Raw genomic sequence first — 24,548 nt, 5'->3', positions numbered from 1 at the left:
AAGCGCTCGGAGGAATAATCTCACTTGGTCGGCCAATTACTCGAAAACTATTGGACGTATTGATTTCCAGTAAGAACCATGATAAAGAGCAGTAAATTCTACGTATGTGCAAGACATAACAGTGTAATATCTATGATAAGAATTCGTTGTTACGTAGGTGGGAGTATATCATATGCTGTGCGCGCATCATTTAAGTGATGCACGGACTTGAGTTCCCAGTCGTTTTTGACTATATACTGTACTAGAAAACTCTAAGGTGTACCGAAACCAAATGTGCTCATTTGAAAGTTCGTTAAATTCTGCACAAGTGGGGTTGGTGGAGGATTAGTGCCCCTCCCTGTAAAACAATTAACTCTAAGCCATTGGCCACCCCGTCTGGGATACATGGCGTCTGGCAGTGAATGAATGAATGAATGAAAAACATAAGGTGTGCGAGAAAAGTACATAATAAAAGCTCCATGAATTTTTTCCGAAAATGGCTTTCGGTTTTTGGCTATTTTCTCGAGAAGTATAAATCGTATCAGAACTGCATTTGTATATTTAGAAAGCAGATGAAATTCTCTGTCAAAACTTCTAATAACATTTTCCTGTATGATGGAAAGCATTCAAATGGTGATGTTGGGAAGTGAAATTGACGTAGCAAAATGTTTATTCAGGGCGGCCTAATGTTGTTTTATTCATGTTTTCCTGTTTTTTTTGGTGGTGCTTCTCAACTAGAACAAACATCAATGAATAAGGTGATATAGGTTTCATGGCAGTATATTGATGTTTGAGTGGGGAAAATAAGGTGAGAATACCTGTTCTTTGCTGCGCGCGAGCAGCTGAGCCGTGCGGCCTCGCAGAAAAAATCGTACGCCGGAAAACTTGCCGAAACTCAGCGTGTGCGAGAGGGTTAAGTGAAGCGTAGACCTTGTTGGAAGGACACAGGTTAAGAGTGAGAGCAGTGGAAATGAGCTATTTGAGAGGAGCATGTGGAGTTAAGCAGAGAGATAGACTGACAAATGAAGAAGTGAAGGAGCATTGTGGTGTAGATGTAGATGTGATAGGAAGCATAAAGAGAAATACATTGAGGTGGTTTGGCCATGTGGAGAGGATGGAGATAGAGAGACTAATGAGGAGAATGTATGCAAGTGAGTTGGAAGGGGGGAGAGGGAGGGGGAGGCTGAGGATGATATGGAGGGATGGAATGGAGAGGTATATTAGAGAGGGGATGTGTGAGCTGGGAGCAGGGCAGTGAAATGACGTTGGACAGGGCAACATTGAGGAGACTTAATTGTGGCCACCTCTTATGGGATTAAGGCTTCCAGCAATAGATAGATAGATAGACAGTTTTCCTTTACCCATTAGACAGTTGACTTCCATTGAGTCTTTGAAGGAGCTGCTCAAAGCCTTTCAGTTTTTGATAAGTTATGACCTCGAGAGTGGTGCTGTGATTGATGATTACAGGATTTAGTTGCCTGCCACTTCTATAGATGAAGTTCATGTTATCTATGACGGATGTCACAGTTTTTGTAAGTTTAAAGTTGCAAGTGTTTCAAGCAATAATGACTTCCCTAGAAAGTACTGATGCTTTTGAGAAACAAATGACCAGTTTATTATTATTATTATTATTATTAATTATTATTATATTATTATTATTATTATTATTATTGGTAGTAGTAGTAGTAGTTGTTCCCTTGGCAGTCTGGCTGAACAGCCCTGAGTCCCTAAGGAAGGCCATGGCCAAGACTGGGCTTTCCCACAGAGCTCTCAAGGAGTGTATGTTGTGTTGTTGGCATAAATGATTGTATGCAATGCAGTCTTCCATAATGTGCTTAATAGTATGGGGTACTGGGTTGCATCCCGAACAGGCATCAGTGACGGAGTCATCCAGCCTTTTTTGATAACTTAAGAGGGCTGGATGATGCCCACATCTCAGCCTGGCCAGGTGGACCTTGTCCTCACGAGGGAGATAAGATTCAGAAGGGTGGATATCAGGAGGCCATGCATGCAGCTCTCGATAGTGTGGTCGTAGGTACTTGTAGGGAGATAGGGAGGTCAGTTGTAGGTTTTCGGAGCACTGCCAGTATAAAGTTGGGAGACATAGTATGGGTCGAACTTGTCGCTGCTTATTACACGGTGTGTCGTCAACTAGAGTGAATAGGTATGTCCCTTTCTCTCTCTCTTTCTTTCTCACTTTCCCCTTTTTGTGTATCAGCGAGGTGAGTTAGAGCACTCTTTGGTTACAGAGTTTATTGTACGAGGGGCGTTCAGAAAGTTTTGGCAACAGGGTAATAAAAACAAAATTAATAGAGATACACATTTATTGAAGTTCACACTCCATCAACATACTCTCCTCTAAGGTTTACACACTTCTGGAGCTGTGTCATCCACTTAACAAAGCACTCCGAGTACTCAGAAACAGGTGTACTCTTCTGTTCTGAATTACCCTCCTGGCAATGTCCTGTTCTCTTCGAAAATTGATTCCAGCAAGTTTTCTGACAACTTAGGGAATAGCCAAAAGCCACACGTTGCCAGGTCAGGTCGGCACCCTGTGACTTTTGGCTATTCTCTAAGTTGTCAGAAAAACTTGCTGGAATCAATTTTCGAAGGGAACAGGACCTTGACAGGAGGATGAATTTAGAAGGGTATATCTGTTTCTGAGTACTCGGAGTGCTTTCTTAAGTGGATGACACGGCTCCAGAAGTGTGTAAACCTTAGAGGAGAGTTTGTTGAAGGAGTGTGAACTTCAATAAATGTGTATCTCTATTAATATTGCTTTTATTACCCTGTTGCCAGAACTTTTTGAACGCCCCTCGTACAGTACAGTTATATCGAATAGTGATTTACAGCATAACGTGGCATGACGGGAGAGTCTCCACTGGGCCTTCTCTCCAACCCATTCTGATCTGAAGGGATTCTCTCCAACATTATATACAGCTTGGAGAGGATGTTTGGTGTCATGTGGTGTCTGGTAGATATCCATTCACGTGGACTAACCAGCTAGGGCTGGTTACTCCATGTGTTTGAATACGTCATGAAATTCTTGGTTGTCTGGACTAAGAGAATGTTTGTGATACATCATATATTAAGGATTCTTGATGGTCTGGGGCAACAAGATTGTGGATAGACATTATGTGGATTGACATTCCTCATGAGAAGCTGTGTATATCTCCAGCAGACATTGCATCCTGTACATTGTGTCGTGAGATATATACTGGTGCCTATATAATGTCAGCATAGCTGTGTGTTGTCTTTAAGTGATTGAATGGAGCGGCGAGTGATCTCAGTACAGATTATGCTTCTGGAAGCTGGTCTGAGGTGGGTGAGGGGGGAGAGATGACAGTATTTGTGTATGATAGCATGTGCTGGGTGTTGTTTTGATGTCCCTTGGTGTTTGTGGATGTGCTACCATGTAGTGTGGTGGATGTTGTGGGTTTGTGGAGGCTATTATTGGTAGGTGGGGGTGCTCGCCATCCACTCATTCGAAGTAGTGCTTCTCTTGGGTGGCTGCCCTTTCCTCTCTCCTCCCTCTTATGTCTTTCTTTCATTCTTTCATTCCACTTCCTTCCGTCTACAAGTGACTCAACACTGAATGACAAGCCAAGTTTTCCGTACACCAGGAAACCATGTCCTGTGCTGGGTGGTAACCATATAACCAAACTATGATGCCTGGTGGTTTAGTGGGTAATTAAGGCACTCCAACTGGATTGAGCCTGTGTCGGTTTATATCTAAGGGGTGGTTGGGGTTTGTTGCCCACATAATACCACTCAGGGATGAGTGAGGCTGGTCACTCTCATCTTAAATGTCAGGACTGAATTGTCTAGCCCCGGGCTCCTGTGCTCCTCATGGGGCAACACAGGATTAAATGATGAATGTATGTATTATTATTATGTATGTAGGTGAGGTGGAGGGAGGGAGAGGGAGAGGTAGACCGAGGATGAGGTGGAGGGATGGAGTTGAGAGGTATATGAGGGAGGGGGGGGTGAGTTGGGGAGAGGGTAGTCAAATGGTGGGTGACAGAGCGACTTGGAGGCGTTTTGTCTGCGGCCACCCTTTGCGGGATTAGGGTGTCGGGCTATAGATAGATAGCTAGATTATTTTTCCTTTTGATGAAAAAGAAAAGGAAGAATATAAGAGAGATGTGGAGGAGTGATTGGGTAAATATGATTTGGAGTAGATGGGGGAGGTGGGAGGTGTGTGCAAGGTATTCACAGAAGAAATCTGTCCAACATGGAAGGTGGTTTTGGGGTGAAGAGAAGACGAAATGGGATGCAACAGCATGGTGGAATAAAGAAGTGAGAAAGATTATAGTGAGTGGATGGGAAGCAGAGGCATGGAGGAAGGTGAGAGATGGAATAGAGTTATGTGTTGAGCAGAAGACAGAGGTGAAAAGATTAGTGAGAGAGATGAAGAGAGTGGATGAGGAGTTTGGAAGGAATTTGTGTGTAAAGAAGAGAGAATTTAAGAAAATGTTCTGGAAGGAGGTAAAAAGAGTTAGAGAAGGTATTAAAGAGGGTAGTAGGGGAGTAAAAGATAAAAATGACAGGTTGCCAGTGGAGATGGGAGAAAAAGTGAGCAGATGGAGAGAACACTTTCAGGAATTATTAAACATAGAGAATGAAAGTAACACAAGAATGAGTAGATGGGGAATGGCTGGAAGAAGGAGGGCGATGAGAAAGGAGGAAAAGATCAGTAGGATGGAGGTAGTGGAAGCAATGAGGAAAGTCAAAATGGGGAATGCCCCAGGAATTGATGAAGTGTGTGGTGAAATGCTGAATCATGGGGGAGAGATAGTAGTAGAATGGACATGGAAGATGTGCAGACTGGCCTGGGGGGAAGGTAGAGTCCCAGCAGATGGGAAGTCAGGTATAATTATTCCCCTGTAGAAAGGAAAAGGGGAAAAAGAAGTGTGTGGTTATCATAGGGGCATTTGTCTTCTTTGTGTAATAGTGAAAATATATGGTTGGATACATATTGACAGAGTTAGGGAAATAACAGAGGAATTAGTTGGAGAAGAACAGGGAGGTTTTAGGAAGGGAAGAGGTTGTGTTGATTAGGTATCCACAGTGGCGGATTAACGGGGGGGCGTTAGGGGCGGCCGCCATGGGCCCAGGCCCAAAAGGGGCCCATACAATCTGCCAGACTGCCAGTCGTATTTCTGATTTTTTATTTTTCCACCATACAGAATGCCAGTAATTTTTCTAATTTGCTATTTTCTTTTTAATGTTATTTTTAGAATGTAATTTAGCAAATGAGTTCTTGAATAAATAATAAGAAAAATTTACTCCATATAATCTTTTGGTATAGTTAAATCACGTAAATGTGAGTATGAGGTCGTTACCACTACCAGATATTCAACTGTGTTACTCCTGAAATTCCCGATTTCAGTTTTCTGTTATCAAAATGTACAGTTAAACGTTATACTATTTCATTTGTTTAAGGATTTTTATGAATCCTATTAATTCAGGCAAGAATTACAAGTAAGAGTTTAATTAAATAATTAACTTTTCCTTAGTGTTAATAATTATACAGTTTGATTAGTCACTTACTCACATCGACATGAGCAAAACACTTTGGATCAGCTGGCGTCCCATGCAAGTTTGTTGGCGGCAGTTGGACATTTTTATATATATAATTGTACCCTTTTGAGGTTAGTTCAACTTCTTTTACTCACATTTGTTCACTTTATTTCCTGAATTCCTATTTCTAAATTCATTAATGGCAATGTATGACCAGGATAATAATCTCAAAACTCAAGTGCGTACCTAAACGACATACTATAGGAGTAGGAGAGGGCTAGGCTGCAGATAGACCAAGCCTAAGTATCGCATTTTTATTTATACTGTAGCATAATGCATTAAGCTACAGGAGATGTGCCTGTATATGAAATTATATATTTACCAGTCGCTCACCCGTTTTTTTTTTTTTTTTTTTTTCATGTTTGGGAATGTTGTATTTTATCATTTTCATTTGTTATTTGATTGTTATTTGATTGTAATATCAGTTTACTTTGTCATGATACTATTTGATAAGACGTGTGTGTGTGTGTGTGTGTGTGTGTGTGTGTGTGTGTGTGTGTGTGTGTGTGTCGCCTGTCAGGGGGGCCCATGATTGCCTCACCGCCCTGGGCCCAAGACACCCTTAATCCGCCACTGGATATCCATCACATTGTTTTTAGTGAAAAAATTTTTTTTAGGGAAGAGAAGGAAGTTCTATGTGACCTTCATGGATTTGGCAAAAGCATATGACAGATTGGATAGACAAGGAATGTGGGGAATATTAAGAATATATATATAGTTAATGGGAAGTTGTTGAATGCCATGAAGAGTATGTACGAGGGCATTGAGGCTGTAGTGCATGTGGATGGTGAACTGAGTGAATTTTTCTATCTGAATGTTGGATTGAAACAGGGATGTATCATAACTCTGTTGTTCAGTTTGTATATGGATGGAGTTATAAAAGAGAGGTAGGGCAGTTGATGTTTGTGCAGCCCTAATGAGAGTGGGCAGCATTTGGAAATGTCCTGTTCTGTTGTTTGCGGATGATACTACTGTATACTGTATTGTTAAATGAAGAAAAAAAGGAACTGCAGGGCTTGGTAAATGAGTTTGGGAGAGTGTGTAAGAAATAGAATTTAAAGTGAATGCATTGAAGAGTAATGCTGTGGTCTTCGAGAGAAATAAAGTCACTGAATGTACTGTGAGGTTGGATGATGAGAAAATGGAAAGTGTGAGTGCATTTAAGTACTTGGGTAGTGTAATGAGTAAGGATGGAAGTTCGGGGGATGAAGTGCTTGAAAGGGTACAGCAGAGAGGAAAGTGTGCTGGTTCTTTGAAAACAGTGATAAGAAATAGGGAAGTGAGCGTGGAAGTAAAAAAGTTGCAGCCTGATAGTATTGTGATATCAACTGTAACGTATGGAAGCAAAGCTTGGGCCTTGTTGGAAGGACACAAGACAAGAGTGAGAGCAGTGGATGTGAGTTATTTGAGAGGAGCATGTGGAGTTACATGGAGAGACAGACTGGCAAATGAAGAAGTGAAAATGTTGTGGTGTAGATGTGGATGTGATAGAAATTGTTAGGAGAAATACATTGAGGTGCTTTGGCCATGTGGAGAGGAAGGATAGCAAGACTAGCGAGAAGAGTGTATGTGAGTGAGGTGGAAGGGAGGAGAGGGAGGGGGATACTGAGGATGAAATGGAAGGATGGAGTAGTGAAGTACAGTACACACTTGATGTAATGAACTATTTGGTACTGAACACTTGGTGTTAAAGCCAATAGTTCGTTAAAGCTGAACCCCATACTGTTTGGTAATTACCCAGACGTTGTAGCACATATCGACAAAGATCTTTAAATGTAGAATGTCATTTGACTATACAGTCGTACATAGTTGCATTCAGCTAGGTCTAAATGGCATTCTTTCTAAATAACTGCTCTATTTATTGCTCCTCTCAATATGCTGGTCACCCAGAGACTGATGTGGCTTGCTGCATGATGCGTATGAGCGTGATTGTGTGTGTGTTTACCTATTTGTATTTACCTATTTGTAGTATACAGGAATTGAGCAATGCTCGTGTTGTCCTGTCTCCATATCCACATTTATCAAGTCTGCCTTTACACACAAGAATGTTTTTCTCATGCACCACCTCTTTGTCTAAGTCGTTCCAAATATTTAAGAATATACCTAATTGTGATATACACGGAATGTACTATGCTCGTGGGTTTCCGTCGCTGTTTCTCAATAAGTCAAATTTAACTTTAAACTCGTTTAAGTTTTTAGACTGGACGATCTCTTTGTCCAGGCTATTCCATAAGTCTATACTTCTGTAAGGAAAGCTATATTTCTTGATATCCTTCAAGCAGCTTGACTTTTTCAATTTCATTCCATGTCCTCTTGTTGCTCTCTTATCCCATACAAACAGATCTTCTTTGTCAATTTTATCTACTCCCACCATGGTCCTGAACACCGCAATCATGTCTCCCCTCTTTCTCCTTTCCTCTAACGAAGGCAAATCCAGTTTTTCCAGCCTCTCTCTTTATGACAGGTCTGTCAGACTGGGGACCATCTTGGTTGCTGTTCTTTGTATTCTCTCAATCTTGTTTATATCTTTCTTTTTGTGTGGGGACCACACTACCGCTGCATATTCTAACCTGGGGCGGATCATGGCCACTATCAATTTTTTCATCATTTCCTCATCCATATAATGAAATGCTACTCTTATGTTAGTCAAGAGCTTATAAGTCTCTCCAACTATCTTGTTAATGTGCTTTTCTGGTGACAAACTATCTTGGACCAGCACTCCCAAATCTTTCTCTTCTCTCCTTTTTGTGATTAATTCATTACCCAAAAATAATTCAGTGATGGTCTCCTGGTACTTTTACCCATTTCCAATATTTTACATTTCTTTACATTAAATTTCATTTCCCACGTCCGGCTCCAATTGTGTATCCTATCCAAATCCTCCTGCAGTATTTTACAATCCTCCTCAACCTCTACCTTCCTCAAGATCTTTACATCATCAGCAAACAGACTCGCATAACTGTTCACTCCATCTACCATATCATTTACGTAAATCAGGAACATTACTGGCGCCAACACTGAGCCTTGAGGGACTCCACTTGTTACTTCCCTCCATCCCGACATCTTTTCCTTTATTACTGTCCTCATTTGTCTGTCTCTCAAAAAGTCTCTCATCCATTCCAGAAGTTTCCCCTTTAGTCCTCCTATATATTCTAGTTTCCACATTAGTCTCTTATGAGGTACCTTGTCAAAGGCCTTCTCTAAGTCTAAGTACACACAATCCACCCAACCATCTCTCTCCTGTACCACATCAATCGCTCTTGAGTAAAAGCTCAACAAGTTTGAAACACATGACCTTCCACTTCTGAATCCAAACTGACATTCAGCCAAAATATTCATCTCTTCCAGATATTTTATCCATCTGTCTTTCAGGATTCTCTCACACAATTTTGCGACCATGCTGGTTAGAGACACTGGTCTATAATTCAGGGGTTCTTCCCTGTTTCCTCCCTTGTAAATTGGTACCACATTTGCCCTCTTCCATTCTTTTGGCACTTTCCCCTCTTCCAGTGAGCATACAATTAAGCTGTGAATTTTATCCGCCAGTTGTTCTCTGCATTCCTTCAGTACCCAATTAGAAATTCCATCAGGTCCTGGGGCTTTCCTTACATCTTGAGTTTCCAGTAATTTATACACTTCCTGCACCTCCACTTTTATATCTTTCATCACCGGAACATTTCTAATCACTCGCTTCCCTTCCACGAGCTCCTTTTCTTTAGTGAAAACTGACTGGAAACTTTTGTTCATTATTTCTGCTTGCATTGCCGCATCCTTAAAGACCTCTCCATCTACTTTCAGCTTGGTGATTCCTTCCTTTTGTTTCAGTTTGCCATTAACAAATCTATAAAACAGTTTGGGTTCATCCTTGCATTTGTCAATTATACCTTTTTCAAAATTCCTTTCTTCTTCCCTACGTATTCTTGTGTATTCGTTTCTTGTTCTTTTATATTCTTCCTTTGTTCTGTCGTTACCTCTCTTTCTCCAATTGTTCCATGCCTTATCTCTCTCTTTTTTGGCTATCATACACCTTCTATTAAACCACTCCTTTTTCCTGTTTTCTTTCCCTCTTACTCTTGGTACAAATTTTTCCACTCCCAAATTATAGAGGTCTAGAAAGATATCCCACTTCCTCTGTATCTCTCTTGTTTCTCTGAATTTTCTCCAATCCGCATTTTCAAAAAAGTTTCTCAATCCTGTAAAATTTGCTTTGCCAAAGTTGTATCTTCCCTGTCTATGAAGCTCGTCTCTTGGCTCGGCGTTTCCTATTAACATCTGGAACTCAATGACCACGTGATCACTTTTTCCCAAAGGACAGAGATATTCCAATGATTCTATTACATCGGGTTCTTTGGTGAACAGTAAATCTAACCTTGCTGGTGTGTCCTCACCTCGAAACTGTGTCTCTTCTTTGACCCACTGCGTCATCACATTATTCATTATTATATTTAATAACATAGTACCCCACGAATCCTCGCCGCCTCCCGAGTACCAGTCCTCCCAGTTCACCTCTTTACAATTAAAGTCACCCACCAAAATTATATTATTGCTTTTCTCAATTATTTTTTGCAAGTAGCTAGCCATATCTGACAACATCTCATGGTATTCGTCATCCTTCCATGCTCTCGTCTTTGGGGGAACATACACTACCGCCATATCTCTCTTAACATTCTCTCCAGTTTCTAATTTCATATATATCACTTCAGCCCTGCCTTCTCCCATTTCCACAGTATCTACATTTATGTTGTTCTTCACTGCTATCATCACTCCTCCTCCCTTTTTTTCTTTTCTGTCTTTTCTCCACAGTTTGTATTTACCATCTCCCAAATGAACATCAATATCTTCTCTTAATTTGGTCTCTACAAAGCACATGACATCAGGTTCATGTTCTCTCAAGAAATCATTAATTTCGATCCTTGTCGATATGAAACCATCAACATTAGTATATATCATCTTCAAATTATTTTTGACATTATTAATACCCTCTTCTCTCCTACTCTCTGTCCGTACCACTTCCTCAACTTCTGATCTTTCACAACCATCCCCCCTAGTTTCCTTCACTTCTATTTCCTTAAATACCATTTCCTTACTTTCATATCCAATACTCTCCAAAAAAAGTATTACGTTCTTCCTCTGTCCTCTTATCATTTTTTTCCTTTACTTCTTCCTTTAATGATTTTAAAACTTCTCTTTCTTCTTCATTCAGATCTTTTCTTATTATAATATTTTCCATCCCCGCCTCTTTGCTTAATTTCCAGGTCACTTTAAGTATCTCATTTATTACACTTTCTGATGTAAACTTGACTCTCATTGGTCTTGTTTCCCCTTTCTTATAAGGCCCTATCCTCCTTACTTCCTCAATTTCTTTTACCCACTTGTCTCCTTTGGGGTCAATCTTGCCTAATATTCCTCTCACCATGTTCGTGTCTCTCTCGAGTCTTACGAACCTAACCTTTTCTTCCTCTTTCCTGTTTCCAAATACTACCACACATCTGTTCCTTTCTACAGTTTCTCTCACTATTTTCTCTTTTTTCTTCAGTATTTTCACTACATTTTCTTCCATTTCTTTCTTGTTCATTTCCCTTTCTTCCTGGATGATCTCTCTTAAGCTGACCACTTCTTTCTGTTCTTCTTCTACGTGTGCCCACTTTGCCTGGTGTTCTTCTAGTACATTACTCACCTTCTCCGTTTTATTAGTACTCTCTTCAAGTTTCCTCCTCAGTTCAACATTTTCCCTCTTCAAATTCTTAATCTCTTCATTGGCTGTTTCGTTGGACTGGATTAGACTCTGTATGGTGGTTTCCGTATTTCCTGACACATCCTTTATCACTAGATTCTCTACTTTTTTTTCGAGTTCACTAATCCTCATAATTAATGTTTTCACCAGGTCCATGACATTAGTATTAGCATCAAATCCTTGAAATTCCATTCCCTCATTGTTTACATTTTCGGCCATCTTTAACGTACCGGTAAAGTACCTAAACAGCTGTTACTGAATAAGCCACAAACATTCATGTATACTATTGCCAACAAATCTTTACATTTTTGGTAGTCTACCAACTTTCATTATTTTAAATTTAAAGAAAGACCCTAGGCGACAGGACAGACAAAATTCCTGAAACTACTCAAGGTTAGGAGCGATGCCTGAGACGTCCTCTCTCTCCGGCTGTTCGTGTGTGTGTGTGTGTGTGTGTGTGTGTGTATGTGCCCACACATGTGTGTATGTGTGTGTAGGGATGCCATGCTGGATAGTGTTTCCTGCATGCCCAATTTTTTATTGAACAAAAATTTGTTTATTGAACATAATGTTTTGCCAACTCAGGGTGATCGTTAAATGTGTGTATGTGTGTGTAGGGATGCCATGCTGGATAGTGTTTCCTGCATGCCCAATTTTTTATTGAACAAAAATTTGTTTATTGAACATAATGTTTTGCCAACTCAGGGTGATCGTTAAAGCCAAAATTTGTTAAAAGAGGGTTCTGCATATTGAGAGTTTATTGTATATGAGAGAGGATGTGTGTGAGATGGGGGGAGGGCAGAAAAATGGCTGGGGATAGGGTGACATGGAGGCAATTTGTTTGTTACCACCTCATATGGGATTAAGGCATCTGGCTATAAATAGATAGATAAACCTGTGTGCTTGATTGTTGTTGATATGTGTGTTGTGGTAGATTTGGCTGGAGTGATCGTCAACCTGTTGTTCCAACCCATGTGTGATGTATATTAGGGCAGTCTTATTACAGTGTGCAGGCTGTTTGCAATGTAATTTGTGGTTATTGTGGTAATGTCATGTACATATAAAGCAAAGTTTGTGGTATACAGGTACTCTGAAACAAATTTTTCAGGACTGAACTGTATTTCCTTGAGATGAGGAGACCTGATATTATTATCATCTGTGATGTCACCTCTTTTCAGTTCCCTCTTATAATGATAATCTCAGTTTTACTGTCATTCTAAGTTTTCTTCTGGCCATTTAGGCCTTGATATCAAGGCACCAGAAATTTCATTAGCCCTTCAGTAACTTTATCATTTATTGTTTCCACATAAAACTGTGTATCATAAGTGTAGAAGTGATAGGTAATACCTTAGGTTTCCAGTGGAGATTCAAGATAACTGTTTTGACTGTGAAAAGAAGTGGACCCAAAACCATCTACATGGCATTCCCAACTGCAGAAAAACCAGATTTGAAATGGCTTTCCTGACCACCACATGCAGAGACCAGTAAGACATAGGACTGAAGAAGCAGAAGTCCATCAACACAGGTGCCAGAAAACCAAATATCACTTAGTAACTGTTTGACCATCTGTGCTGAATGCCACAGAGAGAGCCATCAAAACTATGAGTTAGAATATTTTAGTGGGGACATTACGTACTGTCACTGAGAATTTTACACAAGGTTATTTCTAGTGATTTGTGCTTCTTGTAAGGAGGCTGGACAAGTGGAATTACTCAGTCATGCTTAGACAGATCAAATAACTGATCCAGGACACACGTTCTGTAGTCTTAGATAGGCAATAGACTGGGCAATAATCAAGCACACTTTCAGCATCAAGTTTACCAACCCCTGACCATCAATACCTCCCACACAGGGTTGAGAAGGAGGATGAGATCGGCAGCCTTATCAAAGGGTGCAACTTCCTCCTACGCAACATTCCTGATGAGCAGTTCTCTTATGATCGACATGGAGATCCAGAGTACCGTTTCATCAATACCGAGCCAAGTATCTTTCCTTATCTCCTTGTCAATATTGGATCTGGTGTCAGCATCATGAAAGTGAGTTTGCCTTCAGTTATGAGGGTCACAGATTGTTATTTAACCCCTCCTTAATATTACTATCATTTTGTAAGTATTATTGGAGACAGTGTGTTACCATCTGTTGGTGGTGTTGGTGTTAAATAACTCTGGTCCACCTGGCTGAGTAGACCCATCAACTGCAGGTAAGCAATGGCTCCCTTAGTGTTGTCCCACAGGTTCCTAATGCAGTTGATGTAGCTGCATTTTTGTTTGGCATGTGCTGTGCAGTGCTTCAATATTTGAGCTATGTTGTTTGAGGCTATTTTTCAAGCAAGGCTCGTGCCATTGTGATTCGAACAACCCAAACATAAACTGGTAACTGAGGAGGGCTGGGTAATGTCGTGATCTGAGTCAGCTAGATGAACTCAGTCAAGTCTAATTACGGATATCTATGGTAGGTGAATATCAGGAGATGGGCTTGTAGTGTAGTGTTCTGATTGAGGTGTTTTATTGCCGTGTGTGAAATGAATATGAAGGTGTTTCTTCGTTGCTAGTGGTGGAGTGTTTGAAGGTGGGATGTTGATGAAGAGGGTTTGTTATTGTTTGTGTGGTGACTGCTTTATGTATCATATTATGTGGCTCTGTCATGTAATGACATGAGTGTTATATGTTGGTGCTAGCTGCCACATGGATTTGTGTGCCTCTCATATCAAGGTATTCTCTCTCTCTCTCTCTCTCTCTCTCCCTCTCTTAAATGCAAGGAAGAAAGAACCAAAGGCCAGGAGCCAACAAATTGTTCCCTCCAAGAAAAAACAATAACAAGATAACAGAAAGCCAAATTCAAGATCCGTACATTTCGAGATGCCTGGACACATTGTGTTAGAAAGACTGGAGATCATAGGTAATAAGAAATGCAGACAGAGGGAGACAGTTGCAGAGTTGACCTGTTACACATATGAAGGACTGGGAGTAACGGTTACCTCTTGCATTAGAGAGTTGGACAGAAAAGGGATGAAAGTTTGTTGCTAGATGGGTGTTACACACCTGTCATAGTGGTAGGGGGATGCAAGCAGACAGTTCAGAGGAGTAGTGACCATTGAAGTAGCGATAGAAAAGAGATAAAGATGCAACAGTGCGGCGAAGAGACAGAGGTTGAACAGAGCCAGTAAGAGGAGGAGAGTTAATGAGATGAAAAGCCTTTGACTCCACCTTGTCTGTATGTGGGGAGCCTCCCCACACATGTGAATTGTACTCTACACGGGCAAATAAAGGCCGTGTATAAAGTCAACAAGTGTGCTGGGGTAAAGAATGCACAGAGTCGGCTTAGCACACCTAATATCTTGGAAACAAATTTTAACAAGAGAGGTAATATGTTCTTTCCAAGGTAAATCCTGAGGGAATGAAACCCCAAGTATAGTTAAAGATGATGCAGGATTAAGTTGAATATTGTTAAAAATTGGAGGGTACACCTGTGGAAGATGTTGTCAGGTTGATAGATGTAAGAACTGAGTTTCTGATGCATTAAAAACAGCCAGGTTACTTTTACCCCAATTAGAGATATGAGCCAAGTCAGACATTAGGTGTGCCATAGCCTCATCACTTGTTTGTTGAAGTAACTGCTGAGATGGACGCTGTGGGAAAGGAATGGAAAGGTGAAGGGTGGAGTCATCAACATATGAGTGGATGGGGTTAGATGTACAGCTTAGAAAGTCATTGATGAATACAAGGAAGAGAATTGGTGATAGAACAGAGCCCTAAGAAACACCACTATTGATAGCTTTGGGAGAAAAGTGGTGGTCGTCTACAACAGCAGTTATAGAACGACTAGAAAGGAAGCTAGAGATGAAGGCACAGATAGAAGGATAAAAATCATAAGAGGGCAGTTTGGAAATTAAAGATTTGCCAGACTCAATCGAAGGCCTTTAAGATGTCAAGTGCAATGGCAAAGCTTTTGCCAAAGTCCCAAAAGGAGGATGACCAGGAATCAGATAAGGAGGACTTTAGCTCTGAAGTTTAAGAGAGCTGTGAGATTGGTATTGATGCAGACAGTGATGATGTGTAGGATGTTGTTCTGTATGGTCTGCAAACTGTTATAGTGGATGTTAGATAGGTTAGTGGCCCATGTCAGGGAGGAACAGAACATCACTGATCTAATATATATATTGTTTGTAGAGTAGGATAGTACTGTATTTCTTTTTGTTGCCAGAGTGTGTCCCTGCCCTAAGCACACTTCATCTAGATGTCTTTTATGTGATCCTTGAAGATGAGTTCAGTTACTGCTTGTACCACCCAAAAGTGAAGCCTACCATATTTTTATTAGTAACTCACACGATGTAGTGCTGCTGTCGGGTGTCTGCCCTTTCCTCTCCATCATCCTTCTTTCCATCCATCCTCTTCTGTCTTTCTTTCCTTCATTCTTTCCTCTTTCTTCTGCCTACGGGTGACGTTACACTCCCTCTTGTGTCTTTCTTTCCTTCATTCTTTCTTTTTCCTTCTGCCTGTGGATGACTCTACACTGAATGACAAGCCAAATGGTTTCCTGTACACCAGGAAACCATTTACTATGCTGGGTGGTAACCATATAACCAAATTTTGGCACCTGGTGATTTAGTGGGTAATTATGGCGCTCCAATCGGATTGAGCCAGTGAAGGTTTATATGCAAGAGGTGGTTGGGGTTGATTGCTCATGTAATGCCACTCAGGGATGAGTGAGGCTGGTCACTCTCATTTTAAATGCCAGGACCAACTTGCCTAGCCTCGGGCTATTACGCTCCTCATGGGGCAACGTAGGATTAGATGATGGATGGATGGATGGATTGCTTAGTTAGTTAGTTTGTTTTTGTGAAGGCTATATGTACAGTATAAACAAACTAGAGGGCATGACACCCTTCACTGACCTTAAATAATAAGCAAGAGAGAAATCAGTGAAGTGCAGTGTAAAGCTTGTGCAACTCCACAGAAACCCCTCCATATGCACAGGTAAAATGTTAACTTAGGGTTCTGTGCACTCAGAACCTGCATGTGTTTTTACACTTTTCAACCCGACATAAACAGGAGTACCCGCTAATGTTTAATAATATCCAGCTCAACCCTGCATCATCCTTGAACATGCTTGGTGTTTCATTCACTTGGGACTTCTCTTGGAAAGATCATATTGCATCTCTTGTAAAATCTGCTTCCAAGAGATTAGGAGTGCTAAGCCGACTCTGTACCATGTTTACCCCTGCACAGTTGTTGACTTTATATAGGAGTTTTATTCGCCCCCGTGTAGAGTACAACTCTCGTGTGTGGCGAGGCTCCCCACATATAGCTCTTCTCAATAGGGTGGAGTCAAAGGCTTTTTGTCTCGTCAACTCTCCTTCTCTTACTGGCTCCCGTCAACCTCTGTCTCTTCGTCGCACTGTTGCATCTTTATCTCTTTTCTATCGCTACCTCAATGGTCGCTGCTCCTCTGAACTGTCTGCTTGCATCCCTCCACCTCTGCGACGGGCGCGTAGCACCCGTCTAGCAACAAACTCTCATCCCTTTTCTGTCCAACTCTCTAATGCAAGAGTTAACCGTTACTCCCAGTCCTTCATTTATGCAACAGGTCAACTGAACTGTCTCCCTCTGTCTGTATTTCCTACTTCTTATGATCCCCAGTCTTTCAGGCGCAGTGTGTCCAGGCATCTCGAAATGAACGATCTTGAATTTGGCTCTCTTTTGTATTGTTTTTGTTTTTTTCTTGGAAGGAGCAGTTTGTGGGTCCCTGGCCTTTGGTTCCTTCTTTCTTGCATTTAAAAAAAAAAAATACAGGGTATAATAAACCTAATGCATTGAATGAACCTTCTGGCCTAATCCTAATTTCCTTACTAAAAACCATGTGTGATCCTAACTAGAATACAGATACACTTCCAAAGGGCATACCCTGCTGTATAGAGCCTACCTAGATGTAAGACAGCGTGCTGTAGACAGTAACATGAGCCACCTCTAAGTAAATTTCCTTTGCTAGATGCTTTAGGGTGCTGATGTCCACAGGTTGATTACTTCAAGCTGCCCATTCACATACTCTATCTGAATCTTTTCAGTTTTAATTGATTGTGGATTATAGTAACTGCCACATTTCTCATCTCACTGACATTGTCTGTTGCTAAGTGCATGGCATACCCAGTACTTTCTTGGCACTTGCAATATTTTTTTTTTTATGCGAGGAAGAAGGAACCAAAGGCTAAGCCCATATTAACTTTTCTTCAAGGAAGAAACAAAAACAATACAAAAGAGACCGAAATTCAAGATCCATTCATTTCAAGATGCCTGGAAACACTGCATTTGAAAGACGGGAGATCATAGGAAGTAGGAAATACAGAAAGAGGCAGACAGTTCCAGAGTTGACCTATTGCATAAATGAAGGACTGAGAGTAACGGTTAATTCTTGCATTAGAGAGTTGGACAGCAAAGGGATGAGAGTTTGCTGCTAGACGTGTGCTACGCGCCCGTCGTAGAGGTGGAGGGATGCAAGCAGACAGTTCAGAGGAGCAGTGACCATCGAAGTAGCGATAGAAAAGAGATAAAGAGGCAACAGCGTGGCGAAGAGACAAAGGTTGAAGGGAGCCAGGAAGAGGAGGAGAGTTGATGAGATGAATATCCTTTGACTCCATCCTATTGAGAAGAGCTGTATGTGGGGAGCCTCCCCACACATGAGAGTTGTACTCTAAACAGGGGCGAATAAAACCCCTGTATAAAGTCAACAACTGTGCAGGAGTAAAGAAGGCACGGAGTCGGCTTAGCACACCTAATCTCTTGGAAGCAGATTTTACAAGAGATGCAAAATGATCTTTCCAAGATAAGTCCTGTGTGAATGAAACCCCAAGCATGTTCAAGGATGATGCAGGATTGAGCTGAGTATTATTAAACATTAGTGGGTATTCCTGTGGAAGATTTTGACGGGTTGATAGGTGTAGAAACTGAGTGTTTGATGCATTAATAACAAGATTATTTTTACCCCAGTCAGAGATATGAGCCAAGTCAGACATTATGTGTGCCATAGCCTCATCACTTGTTTGTTGAAGTAACTGCTGAGATGGACGTTGCGGGAACTGAATGGAAAGATGAAGGGTGGAATCATCAGCGTACGAGTGGATAGGGTTAGATGTACAGCAAAGATCATTGATGAATAAAAGGAAGAGAGTTGGTGATAGGACAGAGCTCTGAGGAACACCACTGTTGATAGATCTAAGGGAAGAATGATGGCCGTCTGCAACAGCAGCTGTAGAACGACCGGAAAAGAAGCTATAGATGAAGACACAGATAGAAGGATAGAAACCTTAAGAGGGCAGTTTGGAAATTAAAGATTTATGCCAGACTCGATCGAAAGCCTTTGAGATGTCAAGTGCAATGGCAAAATTTTCGCCAAAGTCCCGAAAGGAGGATGACCAAGAATATGAAAGGTAGATGAGAAGATCGTCAGTGTAGCATCCCTGATGGAACCCATAGTGATGATCAGAAAGAAGGTTGTAATAAGAAAGATGCTTTAAATTTTTCTGTTAAGAATTGACTCAAAAACTTTTGAAACACAGGATGTTAAAGCAATTGGACGATAGTTAGAGGGTTGGGAGTGGTCACCCTTCTTTGGGACTGGCTGAATGAGAGTAAACTTCCAGCAAGAAGAAAAGGTACAAGTAACAAGACAAAGGCGAAAGAGTTTACCTAGGCAGGGTGTAAGCACAGAAGCACAGTTCTTGATGACAACAGGAGGGCCCCCATCAGGCCCATGTACCTTGTTAGTATTGAGGCCAGTGATAGCAGAAAATACATCATCTGAAGAAATTTTAATGTCAGCCATGAGGAAGTCAGAGGGGGGAAGTGAGGGAGGAACAGCACCAGAATCGTCTAAGGTAGAATTGGAGGAGAAAGTCTGAGCAAACAGATCTGCTTTATCAGTAAAAGAAATAGCTACTGAGCCATCAGGATAGAAAAGAGGAGGGAAGGATGATGAGGTAAAGTTGTTAGAAAGGTTTTTGGCAAGGTGCCAGAATGAGTGGGAAGAATTCGAGTTGGAGAGTTGAGAGCATTTAGAATGGATGAATTTATTTTTTGCAGAGCGAAGAACAGACTTAGCACGATTCCGGGCAGAAACACAAAAGAGATGTGATTCGGTGGTGGGTTGGCTCATGTACCTTTTATAGGCCCTGTCCTTGTTGTGGACAGCATTAGAACAAGCGTGATTAAACCAAGGCTTTCTTGCATTAGTCAGAGGATATGAGAAAGGAATGCATGCTTCCATGCCCGAGAGAATAACCTCCGTAATGCGTAATGCACACTCAGATGGCTCCCAGCCATGGAAGCAATAACCATTCCAGGGAAAATCAAAGAAGTACTGCCTGAGGGCTCCCAATCCGCAGCTCCAAAGTGCCACAGACAACGTTTCTTTGGAGGGTCCACAGGCCGTACCAGAGCGATAGGACAGGTTAAAGTAACAAGGTTATGATTGGAGGAGCCCAATGGAGAGAAAAGATTAACAGTGTAAGCAGAAGGATTAGTTGTAAGGAACAGGTCAGGTATATTGGAGCTCTCTCCAAGGCGGTCAGGGATATGGGTAGGGTGCTGTACAAGCTGCTCGAGGTCATTAAGGATAGAAAAGATGAAGGCTTGTTCACCAGGTGGATCAGTGAAAGGAGAGGAGAGCCAAAGGTGGTGGTGAATATTGAAATCTCCTAGAATGGAGATTTCAGAGAAAGGAGAAATGGATAGAATGTGTTCCATTGTAGAAGTAAGATAGTTGAAGAATTTTTGATAGTCAGTGGAATTATGAGATAAATAAACAGCACAGATATATTTTGTCAGAGAACGACAGGGTAGCCGAAGCCAGAGAGTAGAGAATTCAGAAGAATCAGGTTCAGGATCACGACAATGTGGATGTTCCACCAGAACCGTGCGAAACACAAAACGTCGAATTGTGAAGTTAAGAATCAATGGGAAAAATAGAGGAGTGTTCCGGTGGGCCATGCAGCAACCCTATCAGAAAGTACTGTAACACCAAACAGGCCTTTCCCAAAATTAAGTGAAGAGTGTTTACTAGTGCTATGGTCAGACTCAAATATGAAGTCCGTTTGGGTGGGGCCCGCGTGGGGATTTCCCTCTCTACAGCTCTGCCAAACCTCCTTTCTCTCTCTCTCTCTCTCTCTCTCTCTCAGTTGATTGAGAAAGTTTTTATATATTTATAAGTTGTGTTTTCTTCTATATTGTTTCAACCTTTTTTCCACACCACCACTGAGGTAAAAGTCTTGGCGCGTTTTTTTTTTAAAGAGGTTTCCCCAGTAGGCATAAGTCCTCTCTCTGATCTTTCTTCCAGAAAATACTTGTTCACATTGTAAATAAGTTCTTTCTCCCGACTGTGGAGCACACGAGAGCGAGTCGGAGTAGCTGCCATTGTGGGTGGGGATCAGGCAGGAAGTGACCGGTCACCTGTAGTCTGAGGTGGGTGTCCTTGACCTCTGGCAACGTCGGAAAGCGACGTTGTCACGTGGTGTGGAATTTATACAAATCACTGCTATTATCCTAAAAAGCGACACATTCATAGCACTATATAGCCTTATTTAATATATTTAATAAGTACAGAATATTTAATATACAATTTCAAATAGTAAACAGCTGACATATGACAGAGAGAGAGATAGGTACTGGGGTTGATGCGACAGAGCTGTAGAGTACAGAATATTTAATATACAATTTCAAATAGTAAACAGCTGACATATGACAGAGAGAGAGATAGGTACTGGGGTTGATGCGACAGAGCTGTAGAGAGGGAAATCCCCTTTCAGGCCCCACCCAAACGGACTTCATATTTGAGTCTGACCATAATACAGCATAACACAATAAACATGTACCTGAAAAGACACTGAAGCTGTTATAAAGAGGTGCAAGACCTAAAAGCCTTACCAGAAATAAAGTGAAGACTGGCTTGAGTGGTAGGCGAAGGTGTGTTGACGGTAGATTGGCTAGTTACTAGGTAACATGGGCCTCTCTGGGGAAGCCCCATTACCTATGCCAAATCCCTCGAAGTTGAACTCAAGCTCCAGCACCTCCACTTCCTCTCTGTCCACTTTTCCTCCTTCATCCACCCCTGCTGGCATGTCCAAGTCTTGCAGAATAGCAGCCACATTCTGTCTGTCATGAAAATATCGTGTGATCTGGGCTTGTCTCTGCTCCTTTATGTTTCTGTTGTAAACGGCCATCACTTGAGACTTCAGATCCCTCAAGGTTGATAGGATGTTGGTAGCCTCAGGCATAGTCCTGGTGTATGCATCAAAGGTGATTGCCATGTTGGTTATGGTGGATAGGATGGTTGCAAGATGGCCGCCAACAATGAGCATCGGTATGTGTCGTTGGCTGCTGGCTGGGATCATTGAATTGTGGGGAAATTCGCGAATTGTGAGACAACTCGGAAACTTTTTTCTTGCCCGAAAAATGAGGCGTCAAAGTAAAATGTATCCAAATATGAGGACTTGCTGTATATATACTTATGTATATATATATACAGTACAGTATACAGTGCTCGTCAGAAGTATGGAGCGCCCTGCGTCCCTCCTGAGAAACAAACCTTTCAACATTGAAAAAATATAAAAATAATTCATTTTATTTACCTTTAGTGCTTTGTAGGGTATCCTTTACGTTTCTTCACGGACCTGAGACGTCTTGGAAGTGAAAGGGCGAGGCTCCTTAGGTGCTGGAGGGGTATTTTGTCCCAGGAGTCACGAATGGCGGCTTCCAGCTTAGGCAGAGAGCTCACGTCCTTCCCTTGGAGACTCTTCTTTACGAGGTACCAGGGGTTTTCAATCGGGTTGAGGTCTGGGCTATTTCCTGGCCAGTCTGTCATGAATGATACCTCACAGTCACGAAGCCAATTGGTGACCGATTTGGCCTTGTGAGCAGGTGCACCGTCCTGCTGAAACACTCGTGCACCTGTTAGCTCGAAGGAGTCTGGTAAATGATCACACAGAAGCTCCAGGTAAACATCCTGATTCACTCTGAGGTTCTTGGGAAGTACAACAAGCTTCCCCAAACCCTTCCCTGAGAAACAACCCCATACCATGAGTGAATCAGGATGTTTAACTGTGCTTTCTACATACCGTGGGTCAAGTGGGTCACTACCTTTGCGTGCTTCTCTGTTACAGGTGACACTAAATGTTGCCTCATCAGACCACAACACTGACAACCATTGCTTCTCACCCCAGTTAAGGTATTTGTTAGCAAAGGCAAGCCTACGAAGTCGTTGGGAGCTAGAGAGAAGAGGCTTTTTCACAGGCCTGTGACTTGTGTAACCAAGTTCATGGACCCTACGAGACACTGTTCTCACAGACACCTCACCAAACACTTCCGGGTTGCTCTCCTTAATTTTCCTTGCACTCACACGAGGATTAAACTCCAATGCACGTTTTAAAACATTAACAGACCTTGGGGAAGTTTTCCTAGGCCTACCAGACTTCGGTTTCTTTGTGGGAACTTCACCACTGTTTTCCTCCCCGAAACCGCGCACACCAACGACGCATTGTCGATCGTGCCACACTAACCAATTCACTAATTTCCTTTGTCTGGTGGCCTGCCTCCTTTAGAGCAATGATCTGGGATATGATTTCAGTCGATAGTTCGCGGGTAGGTGCCATAACAAGGTTTTGAAGGCCAAAACACTGCGGGACACTCGGTAAAAAATGGCGCAATTTGAGAGGGACACTCGGCGGAGTTCCTCTTTCTCAGGCAGCCCGTGAGCGACTGAGGTGGGAACCAACCAGCGCGTCGGAAGGCCTCAGGCTACCGTGACGTCATGCTCGGAGCTCAAACTTGTGGCTCAATTCTTACCCCCAAAAATGGGTGATTCTTTTGGGCCATAAGTATTGCGCGCCCGGTGGACAACGCTGAATACTTTTGACAAGTACTGTATATATATATATATATATATATGTATATACACACACAGTAATCCCTTAATTCACGCGAGGGTTACGTTCCCAGACCCTTCGCTTATGTGGTAAATTCGCATATACGTTCTGCCCATGTGTGCACGTAATTACGCATGTGTATTACATTTGAATATTACTGTTTATTCATTACATACACCTTATAAAGTATGAAAAACAACAAAAATGTAAGAAATTTAACACTGAAAGCTGACAAGCACAGGCGTAGGTGGAGACACTTTAGCAGTCTGGTGCACTAGCCCTCACTCCCTCCCATATGCTACATTCTGCCATCTTTATTGTACGAACAGTTGACTCATTCACCCCAAACATACGGTTCCGAGACGATTCACCGTCAAGTCAATTCACCATCAAAACATGGACAATTACCTGTCTGGACAATTCGCACCCTGGACGATTCCCTGTCATTCTATAAATATACTTATTATTGATTAATTAATACTTTAATAACTAATTTTCAGCAGGGTTTTATAACTCATATAAGTAAAAAAGTAGTGTACTGTACGTATTTGCTAAATAAACTGGTATGTAAATAAAGCTTCTCCCTTAATTGGGGTGAGAAGCAATGGTTGTCAGTGTTGTGGTCTGATGAGGCAACGTTTGTGAGGAGTAGACTGTAGCACCAGTCGAACAGGGCAGTACTCCCGAGGTTGATGGCAAGCTGGTGATAGGGAGAGCTGGAGCTCCCGTTTCACCAGCCCTCAGGACTTGATCCTGACCATCTCCCTTTTCTGAACATTTTCAGTGCATTCATTTACACAGAGAGTAGGCCAGCATGCTCTCATAATACCTATACCTTCAACTGTCTACACCACACTACATGCGCATAACATATCACACCTTCTATTCACATCTTTAGTAATGGCCGCTGCACTCTTAATATCAAATGAGGTGGTACCTCGGATTGCCACCACTGGCAGGGTAGGGCTGGAGGCACAGGGTCCTCCCGGTCGCCATCAAGCGATTGTGCCGGCAGCGACTGTTGCTATTTCCGGGAATGCTCGTCGGCGAAGAGGTGACGGTGCGGCCTTATTCTTTACCAACATCCGCGGCCTTACCACAAATTTAAACTCGGTTCATTTTTTCCTTCAGTCCATATCCCCTTTGGCCCTTTTCCTCACAGAACCACAAATCTCGCCCTCTACCGATATATCTCCATTTTGTTTTCCCGGTTACCATCTCCTTACAAACTTTCGTAACAAGGGCGGCACCTGTTGTTATATCAAATCCCAATATGCAGTCGACACTATTTTAAACTTCACTTCATCCAGTTTTGATTACCGTATTTCGCGGCATGTAAGA

General features: G+C 41.9%; 1 protein-coding gene across 1 annotated transcript in view; it reads left to right on the top strand.

Annotated features, from left to right (window-relative positions):
- LOC145392717 (4'-phosphopantetheine phosphatase) overlaps positions 1 to 24,548 on the top strand; it is a 274,959-nt gene that overhangs the window by 22,684 nt on the left and 227,727 nt on the right. The window contains exon 4 of the mRNA XM_080267017.1: positions 13,149 to 13,332. Within this exon, the coding sequence (XP_080123143.1) occupies positions 13,149 to 13,332 (184 nt within the window). The remainder of the gene's footprint in view (positions 1 to 13,148; positions 13,333 to 24,548) is intronic.

Source organism: Coenobita brevimanus, chromosome 23 (assembly GCF_032717465.1).
Source record: "Coenobita brevimanus isolate Jiangsu-jjx chromosome 23, ASM3271746v2, whole genome shotgun sequence".
Taxonomy (NCBI): domain Eukaryota; kingdom Metazoa; phylum Arthropoda; class Malacostraca; order Decapoda; family Coenobitidae; genus Coenobita; species Coenobita brevimanus.
The sequence above is the reverse complement of the archived record's forward strand: the minus strand, read 5'-3'. Positions and strand labels throughout refer to the sequence as shown.